Source organism: Scyliorhinus canicula, chromosome 8, assembly GCF_902713615.1.
Source record: "Scyliorhinus canicula chromosome 8, sScyCan1.1, whole genome shotgun sequence".
Taxonomy (NCBI): Eukaryota; Metazoa; Chordata; class Chondrichthyes; order Carcharhiniformes; family Scyliorhinidae; genus Scyliorhinus; species Scyliorhinus canicula.
This window is the reverse complement of record NC_052153.1, coordinates 128,269,613-128,296,187: the sequence shown is the minus strand read 5'-3', so window position 1 is coordinate 128,296,187 and position 26,575 is coordinate 128,269,613. Positions and strand designations below refer to the sequence as shown.

At 44.5% G+C, this 26,575-nt stretch overlaps 1 protein-coding gene across 2 annotated transcripts in view; it reads right to left on the bottom strand.

Annotated features, from left to right (window-relative positions):
• Positions 1-7,838: 7,838 nt before the first annotated feature.
• Positions 7,839-26,575, bottom strand: part of LOC119970497 (endoplasmic reticulum aminopeptidase 1-like) — a 111,909-nt gene continuing 93,172 nt past the window's right edge. For both annotated transcript variants that reach the window (XM_038805223.1, XM_038805221.1), the window contains exons 16-19: positions 21,994-22,155; positions 15,979-16,119; positions 10,721-10,802; positions 7,839-8,517 (exon numbers count right to left, since the gene is read on the bottom strand). In XM_038805223.1, coding sequence (XP_038661151.1) covers positions 8,365-8,517; positions 10,721-10,802; positions 15,979-16,119; positions 21,994-22,155 — 538 coding nt within the window. In that variant the 3' untranslated portion in view covers positions 7,839-8,364. The remainder of the gene's footprint in view (positions 8,518-10,720; positions 10,803-15,978; positions 16,120-21,993; positions 22,156-26,575) is intronic.

The window sequence follows — 26,575 nt, the reverse complement described above, 5'->3', positions numbered from 1 at the left end:
GGACCAGCGAGCGCGACCGTGACCTGTCCAACCTTGGCTCCTGCACCAAGTTCCAATCCCCCCCACACTATCAGTTCATGTGTGTCCAAGTCGGGGATGGCCCCAAACACATTCTTTGTGAATCACACATCGTCCCAATTGGGACCGTATACACTTAACAGCGCCACTAACCTCCTCTCCAGCGCCCCGTCAGCCCAACATGTCTTAATAGAGAGAAGAGTAAAGGGGGAAGGACAATGGGAAATATGTGATTGTGTAGAAGGCTGAAGAGATAAAATTACTAAAGGGATGATGGTGCAAAAGGAGATGTTAATGGGACAAGAAACAGACTTGTGTCGACAGAAGCTGCAAATGGGGAAGTGGAAGCTTCAATCATAAAATGTTTTTAAATGGAGACAGCAGGGGTTATTATCTGAAATTGTTGAACCCAAAGTTAAGCCTAGAGGCTGTAAAGTGCCTCATTGAAAGATGAGGATCTGGATTCTCCGTCGGCAGGATCCTCCGTTTCGCCAGCAGCACACTCACACCCACAACTCCCCGACGGTGTGGGGGTGCCATGGGAAACCCTGGGATGGAGAATGCCGCTGCCAGCGGGGCATGCCGTACGAGAAAACGAGTGTAGCGGGATGGATAATCCCGCTGTCGGTGGGGGCGCGGTGGAACAGAGAATCGCACCCGAGGTGTTATTCCTCAAACCTATACTGAGCTTCATTGAAACAGTTTTCGGAGGCTGAGGACAACTAGGTCAGAATGGGAATGAAGCGAATCATTAAAATAACAGGTGACTGCACATTTAGGTCTACTTTTGTGGACTGAACGGAGGCATTCTGCAAAATAATCACCCACTCTGCATTTGGTCTCCCCAGTGTAGAGGAGACTACATCGTGAACAGTGAATACAGGGTATTAAATTGACAGTACCAGAGAATTACTATTTCACCTGAGCTTACTTGGGAAGGTGTCGAGGTAATAGAAGAGGGTATTGTGGTGGCCTGAGGTATAAACTAGGGTGTTGCGGTGGGAACAGTCCATTCGGAATGGACTAGGGCATCACAGTAGGAAGAGTCTATTCGGAATGGACTAGGGTGATGCTGTTGGAACAGTCCATTCGGAATGGACTAGGGCGTCACAGTAGGAAGAGTCTATTCGGAATGGACTAGGGTGATGCTGTTGGAACAGTCCATTCGGAATGGACTAGGGCGTCACAGTAGGAAGAGTCCATTCGGACTGGACTAGGGTGTTGCGGTGGGAACAGTCCATTCACAATGGACTCGGGTGTTGCGGTGGGAAGAGTCTATTCGGAATGGACTAGGGTGTCATGGTGGGAAGAGTTCATTCGGAATGGGCTAGGGTGTCACGGTGAGAACAGTCTGTGCGGAATAGACAAGGGTGCCACGGTGGGAACAGTCCATTCGGATTGGATTAGGGTGTCACGGTGGGAACTGTCCATTCGGAATGGACTCGGGTGTCACGGTGGGAACAGTCCATTCGGAATGGACTAGGGTGTCATGGTGGGAACAGTCCATTCGGAATGGACTAGGGTATCACAGTGGGAACAGTCCATTCGGAATGGACTAGGGTGTCACGGTAAGAACAGTCCATTTCGAATGGACTAGGTTGTCACAGTGGGAACAGTCCATTCGGAATGGACTAGGTTGTCATGGTGGGAACCGTCCATTCAGAATGCTGGAAGAGTAGGGTAAGATTTCTTTGGTGGTGGCATTACACTGGGAGTGACAGACATTGTGAAAGATGATCTATTGAATATGGAGTGGAGATGAGAATAAAAGAGAACCCTATCATGGTTCTGGAACAGAGGAGAAGGTGTGAGAATAGAAATTGTGGAAATAGAGCAGACATGGTCAACGGAGCTGTAAAAGACTGTAGCCTGGAATCCTTAGTAGAGGAAAAGGAAGACAACATCTGTAGTATGTTTCTTTTATAAGTGACTACATACTTTCTAAAAGGATTCATTATTAGCCAGTCTCCTATAACAATAATTTAAAACTTTCCTTCTGACTCTCTCAGGCTATATGAGATTAGAAACTTGTTTTGGGACAAAGCAGAGGCACAAACTTGCAACCCTGTGGAAGAATACATTGGACCATGTCATAAGTTGTTGCTGTACCAAAGCTGAAATCACTGATATTGTTTGTGCATAAAGCAATAAATTAGTTAAAACTAATGTCACTGTACCAAAGTATTACGTTTAATTATTTTATCTATCACTCTCATTCAGAGATGTAATATTCAAATGTTGAAGAACTAGGCGAAGGATTTGAAATTGCTCTGCTGTATCAGAAAAAAATTGGGATGCAGGAAAATTGCACGATTCTAAAATATTTTTCTCCCTTTTGCTGATAAACGCAAATTTTTACAGGGTGAAACAACAAAAGGAATAATGAGCCAATGATCCAATGATTACACAAGCAGAAGCTCAACATAGTTAGTAACAAATGCACTTTTATTTTCACACTTACAGAAATCAAATGAAAAAAAATTAAACCAGAAAATATCATCTTACCTAAAAAAGAAAAAGACTTCTATTTATGAAGTGCTTTCCACAATTCAGGACACCAAAAAGCTTCACAACCAATTAAATATTCATGAAATGAGGGCAGCACAGTGGCCTAGTGGTTAGCACAGCTGCCTCACCTCACTGTCCGTGTGGAGTTTGCACATTCTCCCCGTGTCTGCGTGGGTTTCGCCCCCACAACCCAAAAATGTGTAGAGTAGGTGGATTGGCCACACTGAATTGCACCTTAATTGGAATAAATAATTGGGTAATCTAAATATATAAAAAAAAGTATTCATGAAATGTAATCACTTATCAAGCTTATCAATTTTGGGAGAGGCACTTTGAATAGCTGGTTACTCTGCTTATTCAAAGGTCAATTTTAGGGATAATTTTCCAAGTGCACACTCCTGGAGGGCTAGGTTCCTCATCAACTAGACACACTTGGAAAAATCACTCCCCTTATGGGCTCAGTTAAACTACTGTCCCCATCGCTTGCATAATCTCAAATTTCATTCCAACACATTGCTCAAAGTGGTATTCAAAATACTACTTTAATTAAACACAACTAAAAAGGTAAACAAAACCCATGGTTTATAAGCCAGTCTGTATAACTGATCTTTGCCCTCCAAGGAACCCAGAGCAAGATCAGCAGTATGCTTGATGAGACCTGATGTACTCGCTTGCCAAAGGCCATTAGTGGATCCTCACTATAGGATTCAGGCTTGGATCATAACAGTGTCCAGAAAAAAAGGGGAAATATTTTTTATGTTCTTAACAACTGGATCAAGTAGATAGGGAGAAACCATTTTCACTTGTAAAATGATTGAGAAAGAAAGGGCACAGTTTTAAAGTTATTTGCAAAAAGCAAATAAGATGTGAGAAAAACCTTTGTCACACAGCATGTGATTCCAGTCTGGAATGCACTACCTGGAAGTAGAGACAGTTTCAATCAAGGCATTCAAGAGAAGATTAGGTGATCAGTTGAATAGAAGCAATGTGCAAGAGTATGGGGGAAATGTAGGAAAATGGCATTAAGTCATGATGCTCATTTGGAGAGCTGGTGTAGACGTGGGCTGAATGGCTTACTTCTGCACCATAACAATTCTGTGATTCAGAAGGGACTCACACATTGAATAGCAACTCAACAAAATATAGGAGAAATTTAAATTTTAGACAGCCTTCATTTAAATTTGCAAAAACGCCAAGGCACATCTGCAAAGAAAATTTACAATTTTACAGCTGCGTGCTCCAGAAATGGAGACTAGACGTGATCACCGCACCAGGGGACACAGAGGCCATTGTAGCCCCTGGGTGGCTGGGGACAAGCCAGGGGGAAGTGCCAGCGGGTGGGGCATGAAGGGCGACCCATTGGGAGGGCCACGGTGCCGACGATCAATGTTTGGGGGCAAGGGGGATCAGGCTGGCGATCAATACGGGGAGGGGGTAGAAACATGCCATCAATGGGGGAGGGGTCCGATTACCATGGGGAGGTGGGGATCTTTAATTTCTCTTTGAGTTCGGGGCACCTTTTTTAAGCCAGGCTAGCCGGCGTGATTAGGTCCTTCCCAAAGACTGCGCAAAACACGCCCCCCCCCCCCCCCCCTCCCTTCAAAAGATTGGCAAAATGTGGGCCGATCTCGTCGGAAAACACGGCAGTTTTCTGACTGATCCTGATGTGTTGTCATTTTTTGAGAAAATTCCACCCAAAGACATTTTTTACAGCCTCACAAAGTAAACCATATTAAAAGTCAAGCTTTGATCATTTACCACAACTCAAGAACCATCTCCTACCACCCCCAACAGGAGTGTCCCTATATTTTATCTGATACTAGGTTATAAGCATTTGATAGGCTGAGATTGTTACCTAATTAACTTCTCAAAAATATTCTAATCATGCCCCTCCTCAATCCATCTCCAAAAATAAGGGGCGGGATTCTCCAGTCCACCAGCCGCCTGTTTCTTGGCGGTGTGCCATTCGCTGGCAGAGGGGTCCTATCTTCCCACCACTTGACAACGGGATTTCCCATTGTAACCACCCCATAACACCACAAAACCCAGTGGCGGGGGTGTGCTGCTGGTGGGAAAATCTAATCGCAATGACCAGAGAATTCTGGCCAAGCTTTCCGACAAATACACCAGCAGCTCAACTCAACTCCTGCTACTTAGCTGACCTGACGTTTATTTTCAGGGTTCAAACTAATTTTAGCAATTGACCTTCTAGGTAATGGTGAATTATTCTTCTGGATCAGAACCCAGCAACACTAATTTACATAACAAAGGTCCAATTTACATTCTCTCCAAACGGGAGGGCAAAAACTGGTAACCTCCTCTAGTTTAACAGATTAAAGCTAAATTGGTGCAGGCTTATTAAACTTGCTGCCTAAATCACAGATAATTCTAAAAGGTAACTCTGTAATCTGTCCCCTTTACGTCTGTGAAATAGGTGTTCTGTCCATCAGGCTGTCAATCGTTGAGCATTCCAGCCATCTAGTGATCATTTCTTTAACAACCTCACAAACGGTTGTCAAATCAAATATACTTCCCTGAGATGAGAATCTACTCGTTGATGGAGTGTGTGGTGGGCGGAAATTGATGGTGGGGAACGAGGGGGCTTTGTAGTATATGTGGCTAAGCCCCTGACCATGCCGACACTCCAGACCATTCGATCGAAAGAGCCATCTTTTCACAGTAGCAAAAATTGCTTGAGATTGTACATAAGTATTCTTTCTTTCAATAATTAACATTTTGAGCAAATATATAAGTTTTTTCACTAATGTCTAAGCCTAAATAAATATCTACCATGAGGAAACTCTAATGGGGCGGACATGCAAATAGTTTCAGGTTGCTGGCTTACTGTTATCGAAAAGGTTCTGTATGTAACCTTGTACATACTAAACCTAGCAATTATTGCAAGTTTAAAAAAAACATCATCACAGATCCATCATAAGTAAAAATTCTGTTTGCCACAATTAATTTAAAAAAGAAAAAGTTCACATTTGAATATCTCCTCCTCAAGAGATTCCAAAACTTTTCATATTTAATTTCAAGCATCATTGCTGAAACATTTCAACTCGTAAATGTTAAATAAATTCAATGACTGGAAACGTTGCAAATTGCTCTACGTATAAATTGTAAAAATGCATTCATGTATATGAATTTTGTTAGGATTAGAAAAGATTTCAATGAGAAATTAACAAGCTGTTGCAGGCACAGTGTCTCAAAACCAGTCACCTTTGGACCGAGGCAATGCCAAGTTTCATATCTTGCTGAATTTTGGACTGGGTGGTTTGTGCCAAGCAGGGTCGGATGGGTCAAGGGTCACTTGGGGCATGGGAAAAGACTGACAAAGCAAATAACTAATCCCACGCCACTCCCTGCCAATGCAGCAGGTTTTTTTTTAAATGAGGCAGCGGTATGGTGCATGCAGCATCAGAGAATTCTCTCTCTAGGTAGTGTTCATTAATAACACACAATTGGTAATAAGACACATATTTGATTGCAGTTCACTTACCACTCTTTAATGTGGTTGATATTTGTAAATATTGGAGTCTCATCACTTGAGTTATTCATCCATGAAGGGGGATGAATGAATCAAGGCTGCAGCTGGTTTGTGGAAGCTGTCAATCACAGTCCATAACTAGAAAGTTATGAATGGCTTGCAGCTAATGGATCTGCGGGTTGAATGCCTGGATCTGGTATGTCTCTCTTGTGGGGACCATGAATTGGATTCAATTTTAATTGGTTTTTGGAGCAGGCAAGGAGCTAGACTAGGGGTTTGCCCCAGTCCACACTCTGACCTCTGGCTTTATAATTCTGATAAAGTAATTTAAAAAAAGGAAACACAGGTCACAGCTGTTCTCCTTTGAGGAACTGACACGTGGAGCCTCCAGGTGAGTGTTACAGCTGTAATCTTTTTCACTGCCCCTGTCTGGACTGCTCTCTAGCTTCCAGACAGGGGTCTCTTTTCTGGGGTGGTGGTGTTAGTGGGCTGGGGTACCTTGAGTCAGGGGTCCTTGTGAGGCGTCCCTTCAGTTAGGGGTCTCTGTAGGGGACTGGGGGGGGGTCCCCCTAGTAAGGATGACCCTGTGGGGAATCTGTTTAGTTAAGGGTTCCCTGTAGGGGGTCCCTCTAGTTAGAGGGTCTCTGTAGGAGGGGTTCCTTCAGTTATAGTGTCCTGGGAGTCCCCTATTATTAGGGGCTGGTTTAGCACAGTGGGCTAAATCGCTGGCTTGTAATATAGAACAATGCCAGCAGCGCGGGTTCAATTCCCGTATCAGCCTCCCCCAGCGCTGGTAGAGGAGGGATGGTTAGTTAGTTCACTGTGAGGGGGTGCCCTCAGATGGACTTTGGGGGCAACTCCCCTCAGATGTCCACCACATCAGGGCCATGCTGATAAATGCCAAAAGTGATTAGCGCCCACGTGCCTCCCGGCCCAGGGGACCAGAGACTCTCAGAGGGCCAGAGACACCGGTTCTGGGCCGGCTAAATGGATGGAAACAGGGTGTCGATCCCGATTTCCCCCCAACGCCCGATTCTCCGTCCCATCACGAAACATGCTTCGAGTGTCGCGGGTCAGAGACTCCAGCCCAGAATCTTTGACATTTAAAAAAACAATATCAATATAAAGCACTTACATGTTAACTTGCTTGGCAGACACAAAACTATTGTATTGTCTCTAAACTTCCACTGTGTTTTGGCCTCCATTGAGGAGAGATATTAATATTGGGAATCAGACATATTCCACTGCAAACACCCAACATCAATAACAAATATTCAAGGTCAGGTTTCAAACAGTTAAGCTCCCTACCCCAACAATATGATTCAACTTCAACCTCAGAAAAGCATCCTTAACAGGAGATGTTTCCATTCCTTTCTCTGAATGATACTGCCATTTAATAGCAGTTTGGTGTTGACTGACACTCACTTCAGGCAAGACTCTTGCAACAGGAGAGTCCTTTATTCAAATCAATCTAGGCTTCATTTGAAGCTAAACTAAAATCTAGTCCACTGCAGCTGGTCCTTCTATCTGTCACTTTTCTAAGGGGAAGGGATTGATTAATGGTAAATAGGTATATTAACAGGCAAAACATATCCTGTAATTGCAAAAAAGGTTTCAAAACAGCATTAAATATATGTAATCATGTATACATTGCAAATGTGAACCATTTATGCTTCAAAAATTCTTAACTAAAGTAGTAAGAATTGCCAGTCACATTTCCCTTGTACCTGCTGTAGCTTGTGCCTGTATATGTTTTGTTGGAGAAGCGGCCCACAGAAGAGATAAGGGGAGGTTTGGTAGAGACCATGCACTTTGAGCATAATGGCTGCATAAACAATATTATTTTATTTGGGGGAGTTATTTCAAAGTAAACTAATTTGTTCTTAAAAATGCAGTTACAAAGTGGGATGTTAAACAAGATTTATTTCAGAATCTAGGAATCCTCTTCCAAAGTCCTGACGTGATTTACTGCGGACCTTTTGTGGCCCTGTTTTTTCAGTGACTGGAACAGACAAAAGAACATTTCGAAAATTGATCATCCCAATCTTGTGCTGTCTTGCTCGAATATTCATTGTGCAACAGATAGATTACCTGCTACAGTTCATCATGAGATTCACACAGTTCATTTAAATCATTTTTCTTTCAGTCCGGATTTGATCAGTAAAGGTGATGTTCCCGGATCACCAATTGAATCACTGCACATGACTTTCAAATTTGCTGAATATTATTTCACCTGAATGATGAAACAACTTAAGACAGCAGGTTTGCAAAGTTTTAGAATACTCGATAGAAAGTCTTTTCAAAGGAATTGAGGAGTGCAGGAAGGACACGGGATGATGGTCATTGAATTATTTAACGGACTCTAAATTCTCCAACCATGTACTGATCTTATCAAAATTCTTGTCCATCCACCGGATGTTCTCCTCAATTGTTTCAACGGCTTGTTGAACACACCGGAGCTGTGAACCATTATCCTTCAAAGATTCGAAAAATCTTTGGACCTAAAGAAAACAAATTCATTGAGATTTCTCTCTTTTAATGAAACTAAAGGAAAGTTGGCTAACAAATCATAATCAAATGCGCTCTGCAAACCACAAAGCAAGAAAACCACAAAGAAATGTGCTACTCAAGAGTATATGTTCCATATTTCTGCAACATCGCACCAATAGTTACATAGTATTATCATCAGCTAAAAACTGCACTGTTGCAAATAGAAGGAAAAGAAGAAGGGAGAATAGGAGAGAAAAACATCTAAGCATCATCATACTATCGTTAAATAGGAAACTCAGAGATCCTCCAACAGTAGCATAAAGCCTAAAGATAAATGATTATAATTTTACTGTCTGATCAATGCTGATCACAGAAAAGGTAGCAGTAGGGGTGCCTGTGTGTGGGTGTGTGTGCATACGCCTGAGTATACATGGCAAACTTCAGGAAAATGCAAGGAACATCACCAACTGTTGTATATGGGGCTGGAATCTCCATCCCGCCGCACCATTTTTCTGGTGAGGGGCACCCCCGCTGGCAGTGAGATCCTTTGTCTCGCCAGCCGGCCAATGGGGTTTCCCATTGTGGGCACCCCCATGCTGTTAGGAAATCCGTGGGTGTGAGTGTGTTGGCCCCAAAGCGGAGGATCCCGCCGACAGAGAATCCAGCCCAGGTCTTTTTCAACTGCTCAAAAGACTTTGATTTTGTCAACTGGGAAAGCTTATGGAATATCCTCCTCAAATATAGCTGTCCTTAGAAATCTATCAATATTCTCCGCCGATGACATGCATACCGTGATCTTTGTCAACAGAACCATCGCAAACCCTAGCTCAGTGTCACCAAGGCTGTGCCATTGCACCAACTTTCTTCTTCATTTTCTTCATTGCAATACTGCACCTCACCTTCGGTAACCTCACATGCATGGAGATAATCTACAGAACCTATGCGATCTCCAATCCAAAGCCAGTGTGTCACTTCTGGATGGGATATGTCATTCACATGCCTGTCACCAAACTCCTGAACTGCTCTACTCAGATCTTGGTTGTGGCATGGGATGCCCTGGAGGACAGTGCAAATTCTTTAACGATGTCCTCAAAGCATCCCTGAAGAACTCATAAATACCCTCTGAATCACAGAAGTCCCTGACTTGTGACTGACAAAAGTGTAGAACCATAGAATCCCTACAGTACAAAAGGAGGCCATTTGGCCCATCAGGTCTGCATCAACCCTCTGAAAAAGCACCTTACCCAGAACCCCCCCCCCCCCCCCCATCCCCATAACCCTGTAATCCCATCTAACCTGCACATCCTTAGATACGAAGGGGCAATTTAGCACAGCCAATTCATCTAACCTGCACATCTTTGGACTGTGAGAGGAAACTGGAAAACCCGGAGGGAACCCACACAGACAGGGGGAGAATGTGCAAACTCCACACTCACACAGTCACCCAAGGCCAGAATTACACCCAGGTCCCTGGTGCTGTGAGGTAGCAGTGCTAACCACTGTGCCACCACGCCACCCTTAATTTCATTGGGAAGAGTATCAAACACACTGAGCGACTTCACTGGGAACGTGCAGAGGCATTCGAGGTGTCAGAGGGAGTGTACAATCTTCCAAACAACCCATCTACCGAACTCTTCAAGCACCATCTGACCCACAGCTGGCAGAGTCATGCATTGGACTTTTCAGTTACTTTAGATCGAACCAGAGTGGATGCAAGTCACCCTCCGTCATGAGGGACAATTGTCATCTTATACTTCCATATTTATCAGCACCTCTCCCAAACCTTGCCCAAGTCACCATTCTTAACACATGAATGTAAGAAGAAGAGTATATACGAGTGAGGGGGAGACAGAGGGAGAGATTCTCCCAAATGTAAAATTACTCTAAGTAAGGTGCTAGATTTTATCTATTGTCCATCTGGTGACCTACAGCAGCCAGCGGCAGCGGACAGAGATTCAGATAATGAGGTGGAAAATTAGAAGAAAGACTTTGGACTTTGACAGAACCACAGTTTTGACTTTACATTGCTGGTTGGTTACATTGCTTTCATATATGTAGGAAAGATAGTGTAAGACAGGAACATTTAAAAAAAGTAACCAAAATAAATGCTACTCTGTTTTATATAGAGTTGCTTTTCACTATATATTCAAAGACATAGCATTGATAAAAGAAAAGTAACATAGCTAGTATATTTGGCTTTCTAATGTCACCCACCTCTTGAAGCTTAAGCCTTGTTGAATATTGAGATGTAATGCCAGTCACAGTATATGCAATGGAAGGTGATCCTAGTTCAAACCTAAGGATTAAATTAAATAAATAATGGCAGCATTCCACGAAAAGATTCTTTGCGTCTTACAAAAACCAGATGAGTCTCCAATGTTTCAAGACAAACAGTGCATCTTCAATCCAACAACAATGTATTATCTAATTCAAAAAGAACAATGCTGTAGAGTAGACGGTCTGTTTCTGCAATTGTTTTATGTTTTTTCCCCTAATAGAATCCATGCCTGACTAAATCCTCCCCCAGTCAGGAGGTGAACCATGGATTTCAGCCAGCATCAGTTAGTTTTCCATCCACCCCTGCTGCCTTCTACCACCAAACATGCTCCTGCGATTTTAAACAAAAGATTATCATCTTCTCTCTTATTATTTGTCCAGAATTTTTTTTATTGATTTCCTCTTCCAGCCAGAACAACTGGATAATCGAGACAGGTGCTCTCCTGTAAGGCATATGAGGAAAGGGGATAAGGGGAATGGGATTAACAAGATAAAGAACTGCCGTGGAAAACAAAATGGTGCAGCCAAATCTGGAATAGGCACATCTAATTTATTGGAAGAAAATCTTAAAACTCAGGAGCAAAATAGTTAATTACACCTTTTAAAAAGACACAGCATCATGAAAGGCTCTACTCAAACAATAGTGAATGGCGAACACCGATTCCTGTTCTTTACCTGGCTACAATTCTCTTCTATGCCTCCTTACACATATATTCCTCTGTGTTTATATGGTTTTTGTCTCTCTAACTTTGCATGTGTTTTTTCTCTTTCCTATTTTACATTTATCACTTTGACTGTCTCTCTTTATCTCTTTGCTACGGTCAGCAAAAGTTGAAACACATGGGATGTGGTCCCAGTGCTCAGAACACAGAGAAACACCCCGCTATCTAACACCCATCTGGGTAGATTGAAGGTCTCAGCAGGGAACTTCCCGACGAGGCTTCACTTCACTAAGCTGGAAGTGTCCCCGTAACATTTAGGTTTCAGAAAAGTTGTAAAGAAATATAAATTATTTCTGATTGAGATGTCAGTGATAAGAGGTCATCAATTTAGATGTCACTTGGGGACAAGTTGGGAGGAATGTGCATCAACATTTACTGGAGCATAGAATGCTTTGTCACACTGATGTATACATTTACCAAGACAAAAGTGGGTAAACATTTGAAGCACAGGGGACAGAGAGCAATCAATCAGTGGCATTACTCCAGCAAAGAACAGGTACAGACATAGTGAGTCAAGTGGCTTCCTTCTTTGCTACTCATTGATGTGAATCCATGGGGATCAGTTTCAATTGTTATCCGCCCATTTCCTGCTGGAAATTTGATTGAGCTATAAAGGAAATGAACCCCTGGTGTTCACTGCACAAAATGACCCATTGTCAGCTCATCTCAATTTCTCTCCAGATTGTCAGTCACCTGCCTCACTCTCCCAGACTAGCGAGCTGTAGGGAAGAATCCATTCATTGCTCACTGGCTACTTTCAAATGAAACTTGACTTTCAAAATGTTTCAGACCCATCAGAGTTGGCTTTGGATACATGGCGCAGCGACTCCCATCAACTTTGTACCCTTTGGGGCATTTGTCTATCATAGTTTGCTATTTGCCTGACCTGCTAGCACTTCTTGTGCCAAAAGGCTTTGTCTAGCCTTGTAGTCCTGAACTTTTCTGTCTTTTCCTGTCCCATTGTCTGAACTTGTATCTCTCCCTTCCTCCTTTTCCCACCCAGCACCACATATTTCTCAACCTGTCTCATTCTACTTGCCTCTCCCTCATTTCTGATGACGACGAAATGCATGAGATCAATATTCCTCGAGAAGTATTAATCTTTCTCAGAGAAATGCACCGTCTCCTTTACCCCTCTGTGCTGCCTTTCATGGTGATGGCTGCATACGTAATTTCTTGCTGTTGTTGTTTCCTTACACCAAAGGTCAGAACTCCATTTTAACCATCCTCTTTCACTTCCTTCTTTCGCCTTCTCATCCTATATCCTTTCCCTTTTTTGCCTCTAGATTCATTTCCTCATCTCCCTTCCAACCATTTTCCTTTTAAGGCCCGTACATTGCCCTTGCCTACCCTCACTGTCTTCCTCTCTCTCTTTCCTTTGATGCTGTCCCTTCACCTCTTAGTTTTCTTCCCCTGCCTTTACGGAAGCCCCCTCTCACTATTTCTCAATTCATTACTCATCCCATATCCTTCTTTCCCCTCTTTATAACCTTTCCCCTTCATCACCTTTTGGCTCACCACCTCCGAAGATCTTTATCCTTAGGAAAATGACTGCTTACTTTTTTAAGCACTGACGGGGTTTACAATATATCTGTGGAGAGCTTTAGCAGAAGAAATAGGTGCTCCGAGCATTTTCAAATGTTAACAGCTGGTTTCCTACCAGCAAATGGTCCTGAGGCCCTGGAGATCATGGCAGGTGATATTCATGCCATGGGAGTAAAAGGATGAGAAATCTGTTACCACCTACAGGCCAGGAGCAGCTATAGGTGGGGGACTGTGGCACTAGCGTACACAGCAAATCTATCCAAAATCCCCAACCATGTACATGGCTTATTGATTTTCTACATTGATCAGTATAGATATGATCATTTCTGCTGTCTGGGTTGGAGGAGACAGGGCGTTCTCCATGGGAAAGAAAAACCAGTTCAAATTTTTTAAAGTTCAGTAAAAATCGGTAAAACTGGCTCAGTAATACTGGAGTTCCAGTTTAAGGTCGACGAGATCAGTTCGGACAAGTTTTCCTGGTTTTACATTTTTGGATAATTACCATGGAGTTAGTGCTTAGACCAAAACTACAAAGTTAGAATCAAAGCAGTTTGTAGTACATCTTGCTCTGCATACAAAAATTCAGAAAGACAGAGCTGGTGTAAAACCTGAGCTGGGGCACAAAGGGAAGGGAGACATCTGGCAAAAGAAATAGATACCTTTCTGTCAGGTATCCAGGTGTCCTAGTGCATCGATCACGAAAAGCAAGTAGATAGGGACAGCAAGTTATTAGGAGAGCTAATGGAATGTAATTGTTTATTGTGAAGGGAATTGAATACAAAACTAGGTGGTTGTGCTTTGGTTGAACAGGACACTAGGAAGACCACATCTGGAGTAGTGTGTATAATATTGGTCACTTTATTTAAGGAAAGATAGAAGCAGTTCAGAGAATGCTTACTAGAATAATACCAGAAATGGGCGAGTTGTCTTACGATGAAAGGTTGGAGAGATTAGATTTGTATCCACTGGAGTTTGGAAGAGTAAGAAGCGACTTGATCCAAACCTTTAAGATCCTAAAGGGTCTCGACAGCTTGGATGTGGAGTGTGTGTTTCCTTTTGTCGGAGAATCTAGAACGGGGGGGGCCACTGTTTAAAAATAAGGGTTCGCTCATTTAAGACCGAGATTTAAGGCCTCACGGTAGCATGGTGGTTAGCATCAATGCTTCACAGCTCCAGGGTCCCAGGTTCGATTCCCGGCTGGGTCACTGTCTGTGTGGAGTCTGCACGTCCTCCCCGTGTGTGCGTGGGTTTCCTCCGGGTGCTCCGGTTTCCTCCCACAGTCCAAAGATGTGCGGGTTAGGTGGATTGGCCATGCTAAATTGCCCGTAGTGTAAGGTTAATGGGGGGATTGTTGGGATACGGGTTACGTGGGTTTAAGTAGGGTGATCATTGCTCGGCACAACATCGAGGGCCGAAGGGCCTGTTCTGTGCTGTACTGTTCTATGAGGAGAAATTATTTCTGTCAGAGGGATGTGAGTCTCTGGAACTCTCTCCCTGAACAGGGGGGTGAAAAGAGTCTTTGAATACTTTTAAGACAGAGATAAATAGATAGATTTTCTATTAACAAAGGGGTAAAAGGTTAACGGAGGTAAGCAGGAATGTGGGGTTGAAGTTACAATCAGATCAGGCATGATCGTAATGAATGACAAAACAGGCTCGATGGGCTGAGTGGCCTACTCCTGCTCCTAATTCTTGTGTTTGTATGTAGGTGGGACATGTCCTACCAGTCCCCAGTCCTCTCCCTGTCTTCTTCAGTCTGGGAGCTTGTCAAAGGACTGCCATCTAGTGGCTTAGAAAAGAACAGCATTGTTAATTTGTAAAAGAAGCAGTTTATAAGTACTGTATTGTCTTTTGTTCAGAGCATTCCTTCTTTAATAGCAAAAAATGATATTTCCAGAGCAGCATGGTGGTTAGAACTATACTGAGTGTATATCATGGTGCCGAGGTCCCAGGTTTGAATCTCGGCCCTGGGTCACTGTCCATGTGGAGTTTCACCCCACAACCCAAAGATGTGCAGGGTAGGTGGATTGGCCATGCTAAATTGCCCCTTAATTGGAAAAAATGAATTGGGCACTCAAAAAATTTTTTAAAAAGAAAATGATGCTTCCACCAAAAATTATCCGCCTTTGGCATTTCCAGTCTAGTTTCGCAAGGTAAGGCAGGTCTTGGGCAGGTCAAAAGCAATTTGCTGCTTCTATTCCCAGCTGTTTAGAAGAGGGAAACCCAAGATACTCCTGTAACTGCCTCAATTTTTATTTTTCTGCAAAGAGGTAAAATGCTACCCCAGTCACCATGATGGTGTTCAAATAAACATAATTCTCACTAAATGAAAACTGGCTCGTGAGAGTATCATTTTCTTTGAGGCGGAATGCTTTGAACAAAAGATGCTGCCCAGACTTGCATTCCCCATCAAACTGAATGAGGTTTTAGCCGCAGGAGAATGAAATAAACCACTTTAACATACTGTATTCACATGTCAGTATAAACACATAAAACATTCAACTTATTAACACTGAATATTTTATAATTGCTGAAAAAAAGTTGCCAAAATTGTTGCCGAAGTTTTTGGATTTACACTCATTGGAACAAACACAAAAGTGCCAAATTTTAAACCATTACAACAAGTTATCAAGACAGGAGAAAAGTGTGATGAGGGCAAGATCAGAGCATTGGAAACATGTCTCTCTTTCTGGCAATATTGTGATAAAATATTTTTTGAATATTGTATTATTATTGCTGGAACTTTCTATCACAGGGAGTAGTTGAAGCGAACAGTATAGTTGCATTTATGAGGAAGCTAGATAAACGCCCAAATAAGAAGGGAAAAGAGGGTTACATTGGTACAGTTAGATGGTGAACGATGGGAAGAGACTCGGCATAATTGCTGACATGGACTGATTGGGCTGAAACTTGAGTAATAATACTTACTTTTCTATTAGCTTGTCCCAGTTCTTCATCAAAAATTCCCAAGCAAGATGATATCCTGTTGGATTTTTGCTTACTGATATAACAATAGAAGGCAGATCTTGTGTTTTAACAATGTCACCTTGCAAAGCTTGGTCCATTAACCTGGTTAGAAGAGAAGAGAAGGAATTATCAGAGATCCCAACAGAGCTGTATGAAGTGATTGACACCAAAAATGGCTGAATGCTCCAGTAAGAATCACCAAAATTGACCAACAAAATGGAGGTTTCTTTGGAAAAGAAGATGTAATGCAGTGTTTTTGATACAAAAGTTCTCAATATTCATTCTCAGTTTACTTCTAAATGTTTTGAGTAGTCATTGTATTAAAGGACTATTCAAAACATTGTACATTCAAACTTTGTGTGTTAAGTGTAAAACAGGCATTCGCAAAACAGCAGCCTCTTTATATCTCTTTGGATTCCAGTAGAAATAAAAACTGGGAGAGATATGGGCCGTGATTCTCCACTGCCAGTCTGCCCTGCTACTGCTGTTAGCGAGGACAGAAAATTTGGCGCGCCATTCGCTGGATGCAGGATTCTCTACTCCCACCTATTGCCAATGGGATTTTCCATTGAAGCCATCCCATGCCAGCGGAACCAGAGAATCCTGCCACCTGCGAATGGCAAGAAAAGTCTGCCCATGAAATAAGCTGCCAATTCACTATTATGTGTTTTAAGCAATCACACAAAGTTAAAATCTAATCCTAAAATCTCTGGATAAAGTAGACACGACCCTTTGTAAAATGGGTATGCCTGACATAAAGATTACAGAAGTTGAGATCAAATGGTTATAACCCAGATACAAGAGTTTCATTTGTACAAGTCTACTGGAGATCAGGGATGACCATATTTAAACCACCTGCTCCAAATCCAAGAGAAACAAGTAGCAGCTCTACAGACATCAGGCTATTTATTTTTTAGGATATACCCAATTTCAGCTGTTCTAATGTACTGAGCTGTCAATATTTTGTTGACTCAAAAATATCCAAAGAAATTTTAAATGAGAGAAAATAAAAATAATTACATACTAAAGAACTGTCCAGCTGTGTTGGATCATAAAAATTGTATATTGAATGATATGCAAAGAAGGTTGAGAGGAAACATGAGCACAATGTTCAAGTCAAAAAACTAGTGCAATTTTTGTCCAGATTCTTAAATGCATCTAGAGCGAAATCTCTACCCCACAATCTTTCAGCTTTTCTACAGATTGTCCATCGAGTGTTTCTAGTGTTATCAATTCATCAGCTGCCTAAGGATTTTAATCCTAAATTAATCTCATTAATTTACATCCATCACAGTCACTGATCTCATATGTAAATCAATTAACCCTGTGTTTCTGTGACATGCCTAAACTGACTTTTTAACCTCTTATTTATTGATTAACCCAACCTAACAATTATTTGTATTCTCATTTTTTTATATGTTAACTATCATTCTAACATTAACAATGGTTAGGTTATGACTTGTTAACCAAGTTCTTTACTAACTGACAATGAAGGGTTAATTCATTCAGTAGTTTGTCCTCATGGTGCATTAGTGTATATTTTACTATAATCAGATCTGTCTGGTGTATGTAGTTTAGTAATCAAATTTTAGACATTGTTAAACTCTAGACATAATTTCATGACATGAGGTTACGGTGAAATGTTTCAAGGATTCATCTGGTACTCTTGGGGAATATGCTTGCTGGGTATCGATTCCAATGTTCTTACATTCCCCAGTCCTAAACAATTGGCTTGTTTTCCTGGCAAATTCATCAGAAGTTTTTATCTTATTTATTTCATTTAATTTGCCAATTTATGGATCATATTCCTAATCATCTGCAATGCTGACAAAATACATTCAATTTCTAATCACCTTCTCTTCCCCACATCTTTAATTGTCTTACTAAGAGTATCATGTTCCTTAACTGTTGAACCTCTCAATTTTCGTTCATTTGCTAAGTTGTTTATGTTCTTTGCTCTGAGTCAATTAGAATAGGTGTTGGGCGGAATCCATGCCGTTTAGAAGGAGGTCATTCAGCCCATCGAGTCTTCACCAGCCCTCCGAAGGAGCACACCACCCAGTCCCCCGTCCCAGCACTACCCCATAACCCCACCTAACCTTTTTTTTGGACACTAAGGGGCAATTTACCATGGCCAACCCACCTAACCTGCACATCTTTGGACTGTGGGAGGAAACCGGAGCACCCGGAGGAAACCCACGCAGACGCAGGAAGAAAGTACAAACTCCACACAGACAGTCCCCCAAGGTCGGAATGGAACTCGGGTGTCTCGTGCTGTGAGGTAGCAGTGCTAACCACTGTGCCACCCCCAAGGCTAAGTGTGATTTTTGGCATGAAAACCTGGTGGCTCCATCGAAACAGGAGTTGTTAGACACGTGAAAAAAATGTTTTTAAGGGAATAACGCCATGCCCGTGGTGTAATATGCCTGATGTAGCCGCCCCAGGCTCATCTGAAGTTCAATCAAAGGGTGCTGCATTTAAATGGCCCCAGGGCACCTGCTCATAGTCTAGAGGATGGCATCAAGAAAGCCATCTACAAAGTTCATGAAGGATGCCCTGACATGGATGTTATGGAGGAGGAGGACAACCATTTACCCACAGGTGGACAGGAGACACTGGGAATGTCTAGTCCATCTGACTTACCCTTTCCGAGACCAAGGCGCCTCTGGCCCAGGAGAAAGAACAAGGTGGTACCACAACATCTGTGCCACCCGCAAGTAGGCCGGGGCCTTCCAGGTCTCTGCCATCCAGGGGACACCCGCCAAGGTCATCTCAGGCAGCAGGGTGTGGCAGAAAGCAGGTCACCTCAGCCTCAGATGTGGAACCTTGGGAGACACCCAGACATGGCGGTGGGGTTGGAAGGGTTAGGAAATTGTAGCCACACAGCTTGGGCACAGATGATGTTAGGCACTTCGGAATGTAGAGCACTGATGCTTGTATATATTTGATCTCACAATGTCTTAAAACTCACTCTGGTTAACCATTTTTAGTCTACCTGATATCCATTAATTGGTGACAGCAATGGCACATCTAAAGTTCGTGACACAGTCAGACTTACAACGCCGCCTCCATCCCCTCATTGTGACAATGACATCTCAGTGCATGTCTTTCCCTCATATTGACAGAGCTCAGTAGTGATACACCAAACCCCCAGACCCCCCCCCCCACCAAGACAGCATCAGGAGAGCTGACTGACCCATATCATCATCACTCTGAAATGACCCAAGCCACAGGGAATCTGCAAGCTGCCAGCAGCCAGACAGGAGTCAGACATTTGCACTGGGCTGGATTCTCCAGAAATAGGGCTGCGTCCCCACGCTGGCGTAAAAACGCTGGCATTTCACTCCCCAGTTTCCTGCAAAAAATAAAGAGCAATTCACTTAGCTTGGTCATGGCCTTAAGGGCAGCACAGTAGCATTGTGGTTAGCACAATTGCTTCACAGCTCAGTCCCAGGTATGATACCCGGCTTGGGTCACTGTCTGTGCGGAGTCTGGATATTCTCCCCGTGTGCGTGTGGGTTTCCTCCGGGTGCTACGGTTTCCTCCCACAGTCCAAAGATGTGAAGGTTAGGTGGATTAGCCATGCTAAATTGCCCTTAGTGTCCAAAATTGCTCTCAACGTGGGGTGGGGTTACTGAGTCATGGAGATAGGTTGGAGGTGTGGGCTTGGGTGGGGTGCTCTTTCCAAGAGCCGATGCAATCTCGATGGGCCGAATGGCCTCCTTCTGCATTGTAAATTCTACGATTCAATGATACCTGCGGGGAGCTAGCAGGGACCCATCGTGAAGCTCGCAATTTTGGCAGTTCGAGTCCGCGCATGCGCAGGGTGACGGCCTCCAGTGACCACACCGAGCGCCATGGCAGACTCGGACCGCATACCATCACGAAGAAACAAAGAAACATCAGCCCCACGCCACTTCATCACTGCCCGGCCGCCCATAAGGAACCCCCCGATGCTGGATCCCCCTGCCTCCCCACCAGAGCGGATGCGGACTCAGCGCAAGAGTCCCGACCGGTCATACGTGGTTAGAACCACGTCGTAAAGAAATCGGCCAGTGGGGAGTGGTGTAACGCTGGGAGGGCCTCCGGCAATGGCCCCCCAGCCCCGCGGTATGATTCACGGCAAGCGATTCTCCAGGGGCTGGAGAATCGCCAGAGTGGCGCCGGGCGCGATTCGGTCATGGACATCGATTCTCTGCCCCTGCGCCAAACGCGATTTCAGCGCAGGGCTATGGAGAATCTAGCCCACTATCTTTGCAGAGCATTACAGCCCTTTCCTCACTGCATGTCATCATCATCCTCCTACATTGAACGGGCAGCTAGCATTCGGGGCCTCCCAATCACCAGCTCCCCGAGTTGTTATCCCTCATGAGTCCCCACCCTCACCCCCCAACAGAGAGGGACCATGGCCTGAAGGGTCACTTGATTGTTCTCCCTAATCCTGGACCTCCTGGAACTGGCCTGCCCGGGTGCATGGGTCCAGTGAAGGCTCTTTCAGGAGAGACATGGGTTTCCTGGTCAGATAGTGAGATGTGTATTGGGAAGAGGGTGAGGGGGATCCAATGGTACTTCTAATGCAGGAGCTGGGAGGCCTGGGGATGGAGAACACCTTGGCCCTTGTTTTTGAGGCAGTATGTCTGCGAGCCGTCTTACCAAAAGCCGAGGCTGGTAACTTAAGCAACAGCCATCAGTTAGCTCATTGCTGTCATTCCTCCATAATCAACAGACAGTAAATCCTCAGCTGCAACCAGCACTCCCCCACAAGAAGGAGGCTAAAGAAAGCATTGTTATGCTTTGGTCAGGCTGCATGACACAGAACAAGATCCCTCCCCAAACTCACAGCCCTCCATCTCACAGCTCCCCTCCTCCCTCAGACCTCCTGGACACCACTGACCTCACAAACCCCTGTCCCTATTACAAACCCCAGCAAATGGGCCTACAGACCTCCCGACAGCTACCCTTTTCTTGGTATGTGTGTGTGTGTGTGTGTACGCCTGCCCACCCTGCACTGTCCAGTGCCCTGTCTTGGCCGGCGCCAACCCGCGCATGCACGGTTGCCGTCTTCCCCTCCGCTGCCCCACAAGACATGGCGGCTTGATCTTGCGGGGCGGCGGAGGGAAAAGAGTGCGTCTTTTAGAGATGCCGGCCCGACGATCGGTGGGCAGCGATCGTGGGCCAGACATCTGCTGAGCACGCCCGTGGTGCTCGATCCTCCGTCCGCCCCCCACAGGCCCCACAAACACTGGTCGTGCGCTCTTCACGCCGGCAGCGACCAGGTGTGGTTGGCTCCGGCGTGAACCAGTCGGGTTCGGCAGGCCATTCGGCCCATTCGGGCCGGAGAATCACCGGTCGCCGTGTGAAATGCGAGCGGCGATTCTCCGAAAAACGCGATACGCCATTTTTTGCGGGGGGGGGGGGGGGGGGGGTGGGAGAATCGCGGCGTGTTCCAGGGTGGTTTGGCGTTATTCGCCCGGCCCTCCCGCGATTCCCCCACCCGGCGTGGGGTGCGGAGAATCGCGCCCCTCAAACCAAAATCTCGTCATCGAGAATTGCGATTTCGGCATCTCGCGAGATTTAACAGCCATTACGGGAATTGTGTCCGTGACTAATGTGGTCACTAAATCACAGCCTTTGCCTTTGAATAGTGAATTTAGAAGAGAGAACAGTTAAATCACTTGACAGTACTGAGAAAAACAAAACTAGAGACAACAGGGAGGACAGGGAGATTATTGGAGCAGGAATAATAATAAAACAAGTGACAAACAGAAGCACACCAGTGGTCGGAAGCTGATAGACCATTATCCTATTAATTACCATAACAAGTCTGCAATAACAACATTTGCCTGGAGAATTTATGATTTTCATTAAACCCTGCTACTACAGATTAGTACTTGTATTGTACATAACTAACACACGTTAAGTTGCCTTCATTTAACGAAATAACTATTTTAATTTGAAATATCCACCATAATTTACCATTGAAGTTTCTCTGTGTTTTTGCTGATTGTTAAGGCAACCCTTATCTTGCTCTTCTCAGAATTGAAGAGCGAGTTTCTGTATTTCTCAAATAGAAAGTCCCATCCTTCTGTACTCTGGGCTCCGACCGCAAAGATTGCCATTGTAACATCAGAAGGTAAGCTGTCATACAAAGAGAGAGAAGAATTTTACAACCATAAATTCCACTGTAAATCAGTCAGAAACAGAAAATGTTGCACTCAGGTCAGACAATATCAATGGAAAGAACAGACAGGTTAATAGGCAAGTTTTCACCTTTGCCACCTCTGCCCCAGCTGGCAGAAAGGTTCTATAACAGTGAGAAATCCAGTCTGATTTCCATTCCATTCATTAATGTAGCAGAGATTGTCAGCAGATGTCGTACATATTGGTGGCTGGGATTGTAAAAGGGGGAGAGATAGTGATAGAGCAAAGATAGGAGAAAATAGGTTCAGTGGGGCAGGAGTCACCTGGTCTACCAGGACAGTTGTGCAGTGAATCCAGGGAGAAGTGGGCTATGTGTGTTGCTGAATCATGATTTACAAGGCCATGGTGGTGGACAGGAAAGGGAGAAAGAGGTGTCAAGAGGAAATGGTGGCTGTAATTGATCAGGAAATTGCAGCTTGACGTTCTGCAATGTGATCTTGGTCCAGGAGAGATTTCACCGCAACTGGATAATGATCTTTAATGCTCCTGTCCTGAGTTGTTTTGATAATGGTGCCAGGGTTGGATTGCGAGAGCACAGTGTGCTGCACGTTCAGTGGAGTTAGAGTAGAGCAAACAATGTGTGGTGGTATGGGCCAGGTTTAGAGAACCCCAAAGTATATCATGGAGTTCACCTGAGGCACAACTTTTAATAGATTGTGGTATGGGGAGCACACGGCCCACTCTACAGGTGTGGTACAGCAGAAATGGAAAAGTGTTTTTTCAAAAACAAAACAATTTTTATTCAAGAACTCAAGTTAACCTTTTTAAAACATACAGTGAGCATCTTAGCAACCGTTAATTCAAATACAACCCCCAAAGACGACAACACTAAGTAATCCTTTAAGCTTTCCTTTTAACATCCATAAGACTGAAAAAAACAAAACTTTTAACAGAAGCACATCAGGTTAAAGTCACTACTGAAAGCAGTTATTAGTTTTAAATCACCAGGATCGATTTACATTCTTTAGATTAGAGAGAGAGACTCAAATACACTTTCTGGCTGTGACTGCAGCTATCCAGCTCTGAAAACAAAACTAAAACACAGCCTGCAGCAAACAACCTAAAACAAAAGTAAAAAGCTGACAGACAGCCAGGCTCCACCCACTCTCTGACATCACTGCAGTAATAAACACCAATTTCTTAAAGGTACTCTCACGACAGATATTTATATACATACCCATTTATAAACACCCATTTCTTAAAGGTACTCTCACATGACAGTGGTAAGAGATCAAAAGATACTTAGGTTCCAGATGAAAGGGTCCCTACGGAATGGGAAAGCCACCCAATTAAAAAGCTAGATCTAGAGGCCAAAATCTTCTGGCCGTTCCAACCGGCGGGATTCCCTGGCCCCGCTGTGGGCTCCCCAGTGGTGAATGGTCTGAGCAACAGGAAAAGCCATTGACAACGGGGCGACTGGTTCCTTTAAATTAATTCCAGATGATTCTCTGCAGATTTGGTAACTGTTCCACAAATGTCATTGTGCTGGAATGAAAGTCAGCACCAATTTTGCACGCAAAAGCTGTAATGACTTAGGCCAGGTCTTTGAGATTGGCCAATTAGAATAAGAGTTCCCTGATTAGTGGCCCAATCAGCGAACCCCTTTCTGTGTATATAACAGGGAGTGTCAGATCCTCTGCACTCCCGGTGTAGACAGCAGACTGAATGGTCATGGTTGTTCAGCTGTTGGGTTCGTAAATTAAAGGAATTCTGGTGACGGGACTTCTGCCTCCGGGGACTTATTACGGTGGCGATGAGGAAAGCGGAACGACCCGAAGAAATCTGCTTGTCAGCAGCTGCCGCATATTGAGGGTAAGCCACTGACAGGCAAAATGCCTTTATTCGGAAAGTTGGACTCTTTTGACCCTGCAATGGAAGACTGGGACCAATATGTAGAGTGGAAGAAGTACTTCTTTAGAGCAAACGATATATTTCTGGATGAAAAGCAACGGGTCATTCTACTGACCGCATGTGGGCCAGCAGCCTTTGCCATTATGCGCAGTCGCACTTTTCCGGAGGCACCGTACACAAAAACTTTCCAGAAATTGACGGACTTAGTAAAAGAGTACTATGACCCTAAGCCACCCCTGATCCTGCGAAGGCACCTGTTTTACTCAGCATTCCGAGACACTGGAGAGATCTTTAACAAGATTAAGGCGATTACCAGAAGCTTGCAAATTTGGCCTGAATGAGATACTCCAAGACAATTTGGTATGTGGAATAAATAATTTAGAAATGTCTGTTAACAGAGGCTGAGCTGGATTGAAAACAAGAATTGCAGCTGGTTTTGTCCTTAGAAAAAGCGATTAAAGATGCCCGGCCCCCACCACAATCCAGGAGTTAAGGTATTTTTTTAGGACTGGTGACATAGAACAGTACAGCACAGAACAGGCCCTTCGGCCCTCGATGTTGTGCCGAGCAATGATCACCCTACTCAAACCCACGTACCCACCCTATACCCGTAACCCAACAACCCCCCCCTTAACCTTACTTTTTAGGACACTACGGGCAATTTAGCATGGCCAATCCACCTAACCCGCACATCTTTGGACTGTGGGAGGAAACCGGAGCACCCGGAGGAAACCAACGCACACACGGGGAGGACGTGCAGACTCCGCACAGACAGTGACCCAGCCGGGAATCGAACCTGGGACCCTGGAGCTGTGAAGCATTTATGCTAACCACCATGCTACCGTGCTGCCCAGAACTATGTCACGAATAGTTCGTGACATATTATGGAATGTTCATACAGAAGAGCTTCCTTCTTGGACCCCCTCCACCAATTACTAAAAAAGGGGCAAGCCTGGGAGTGGTCCGCCCGCCAAGACAGGGCTTTCAAGAAGATAAAAGAACAGCTTTCATCGGAGAATGTCTTGGCACACTACAACCCCAGGAAAGAGTTGGTGCTCACATGCGTCGCGTCTCCATATGGCGTTGGTGCAGTTTTGGCACACAGAGGGCAAAATGGGCAGGAACGTTTGCTTCCAGGACGCTAGCAGCAGCAGAACGCCCAAATCGAAAAGGAAGGACTGGCTGTGATCTTCGCGGTGAAGAAATTTCACCAGTACTTATACGGACGGAAATTCACGATAATTACAGACCACAAGCCATTGCTAGGTTTGTTGATGGAAGACAAAGTAATACCACCAATAGCTTTGGCCCAGATCCAACGCTGAGCCCTACTACTGGCGGCGTACCAGTATCAACTGGAGGGTCAGCCAGGAACCCGGGTGGCAAATGCCGATGCACTAAGCAGGCTGCCATTACCGGACACCCGCCATTAGTACCCAAAATAGAAGAAATGGTAATGACGTTACACTTCCTGGACACCCTTCCAGTGGCCGCAGAAAACATTTGTTTATGGGACCCGGTTTTATCAAAAATAAAACACATGGTGCTAACTGGGGAGATGGAAAGACCGGGCCAGGCGGAATTCCACCCTTACTGGAGCAGAAGAGAGCAGATCACCGTGGAAGACGGGATCCTACTAAGGGGGCTCGAGTAATAGTTCGAAGTCAAGGCCGTCGAGCTATACTGGCTGAACTACATCATGGGCACCCGAGAGTCTCAAAAATGAAGATGCTAGCCAGAAGCTATGTCTGGTGGCCGGGCCTGGTAGGTCAGTGCCGAGAATGCCACCAAGAGCAGAAGGTGCCATCAGCAGCCCCGCTGCACCCATGGGAATGACCAGGTAGACCATGGTCACACTTCATGTCAATTTTGCAGGCCCATTTATGGGTTCAATGTTTTTTATAATAGTAGACGCCCATTCCAATTAGCTGGACGTCTACAAAATGGACTCTACAAATTCAAAAACTACCGTTGAAAAACTCTGCACCTTGTTCGCAATTTAGTTTCGGATAATGGATCGGTTTTCGCCAGGACTTCACAAAATTTATGAAGTCGAATGGCATTCGGCACATAAGGACGGCATCAAACCACCCAGCATCGAAAGGTTTGGCGGAGAGAGCCGTCCACACCTTAAAAGTCGGGCTGAAGAGAAACAGTCAGCAGCATCATTGGACACCAAACTGTCGCGCTGGCTATTTGACTACAGAACAACCCCACATGCCACAACGGGAATAGCACCGGAGGAGCTACTCATGGGCAGACGACTCCAAACCCGGCTGAGTCTACTATTCCCGAATTTAGGTGGCAGAATAGAGCGACACCAAAAGGCCCAATGCAGGGGCCACAACAATACTCGCCGAGAAAGGCAGTTCAACACGGGTGAAAATGTATGGGTCAGAAATTATGCAAATGGCCCCACATAGGTAGCAGGAACAGTCAAGGCCAGGATAGGACCTGTGTCGTATAAGATACGTGACGGAAAACATGTAATAAAAAAACACCTGGA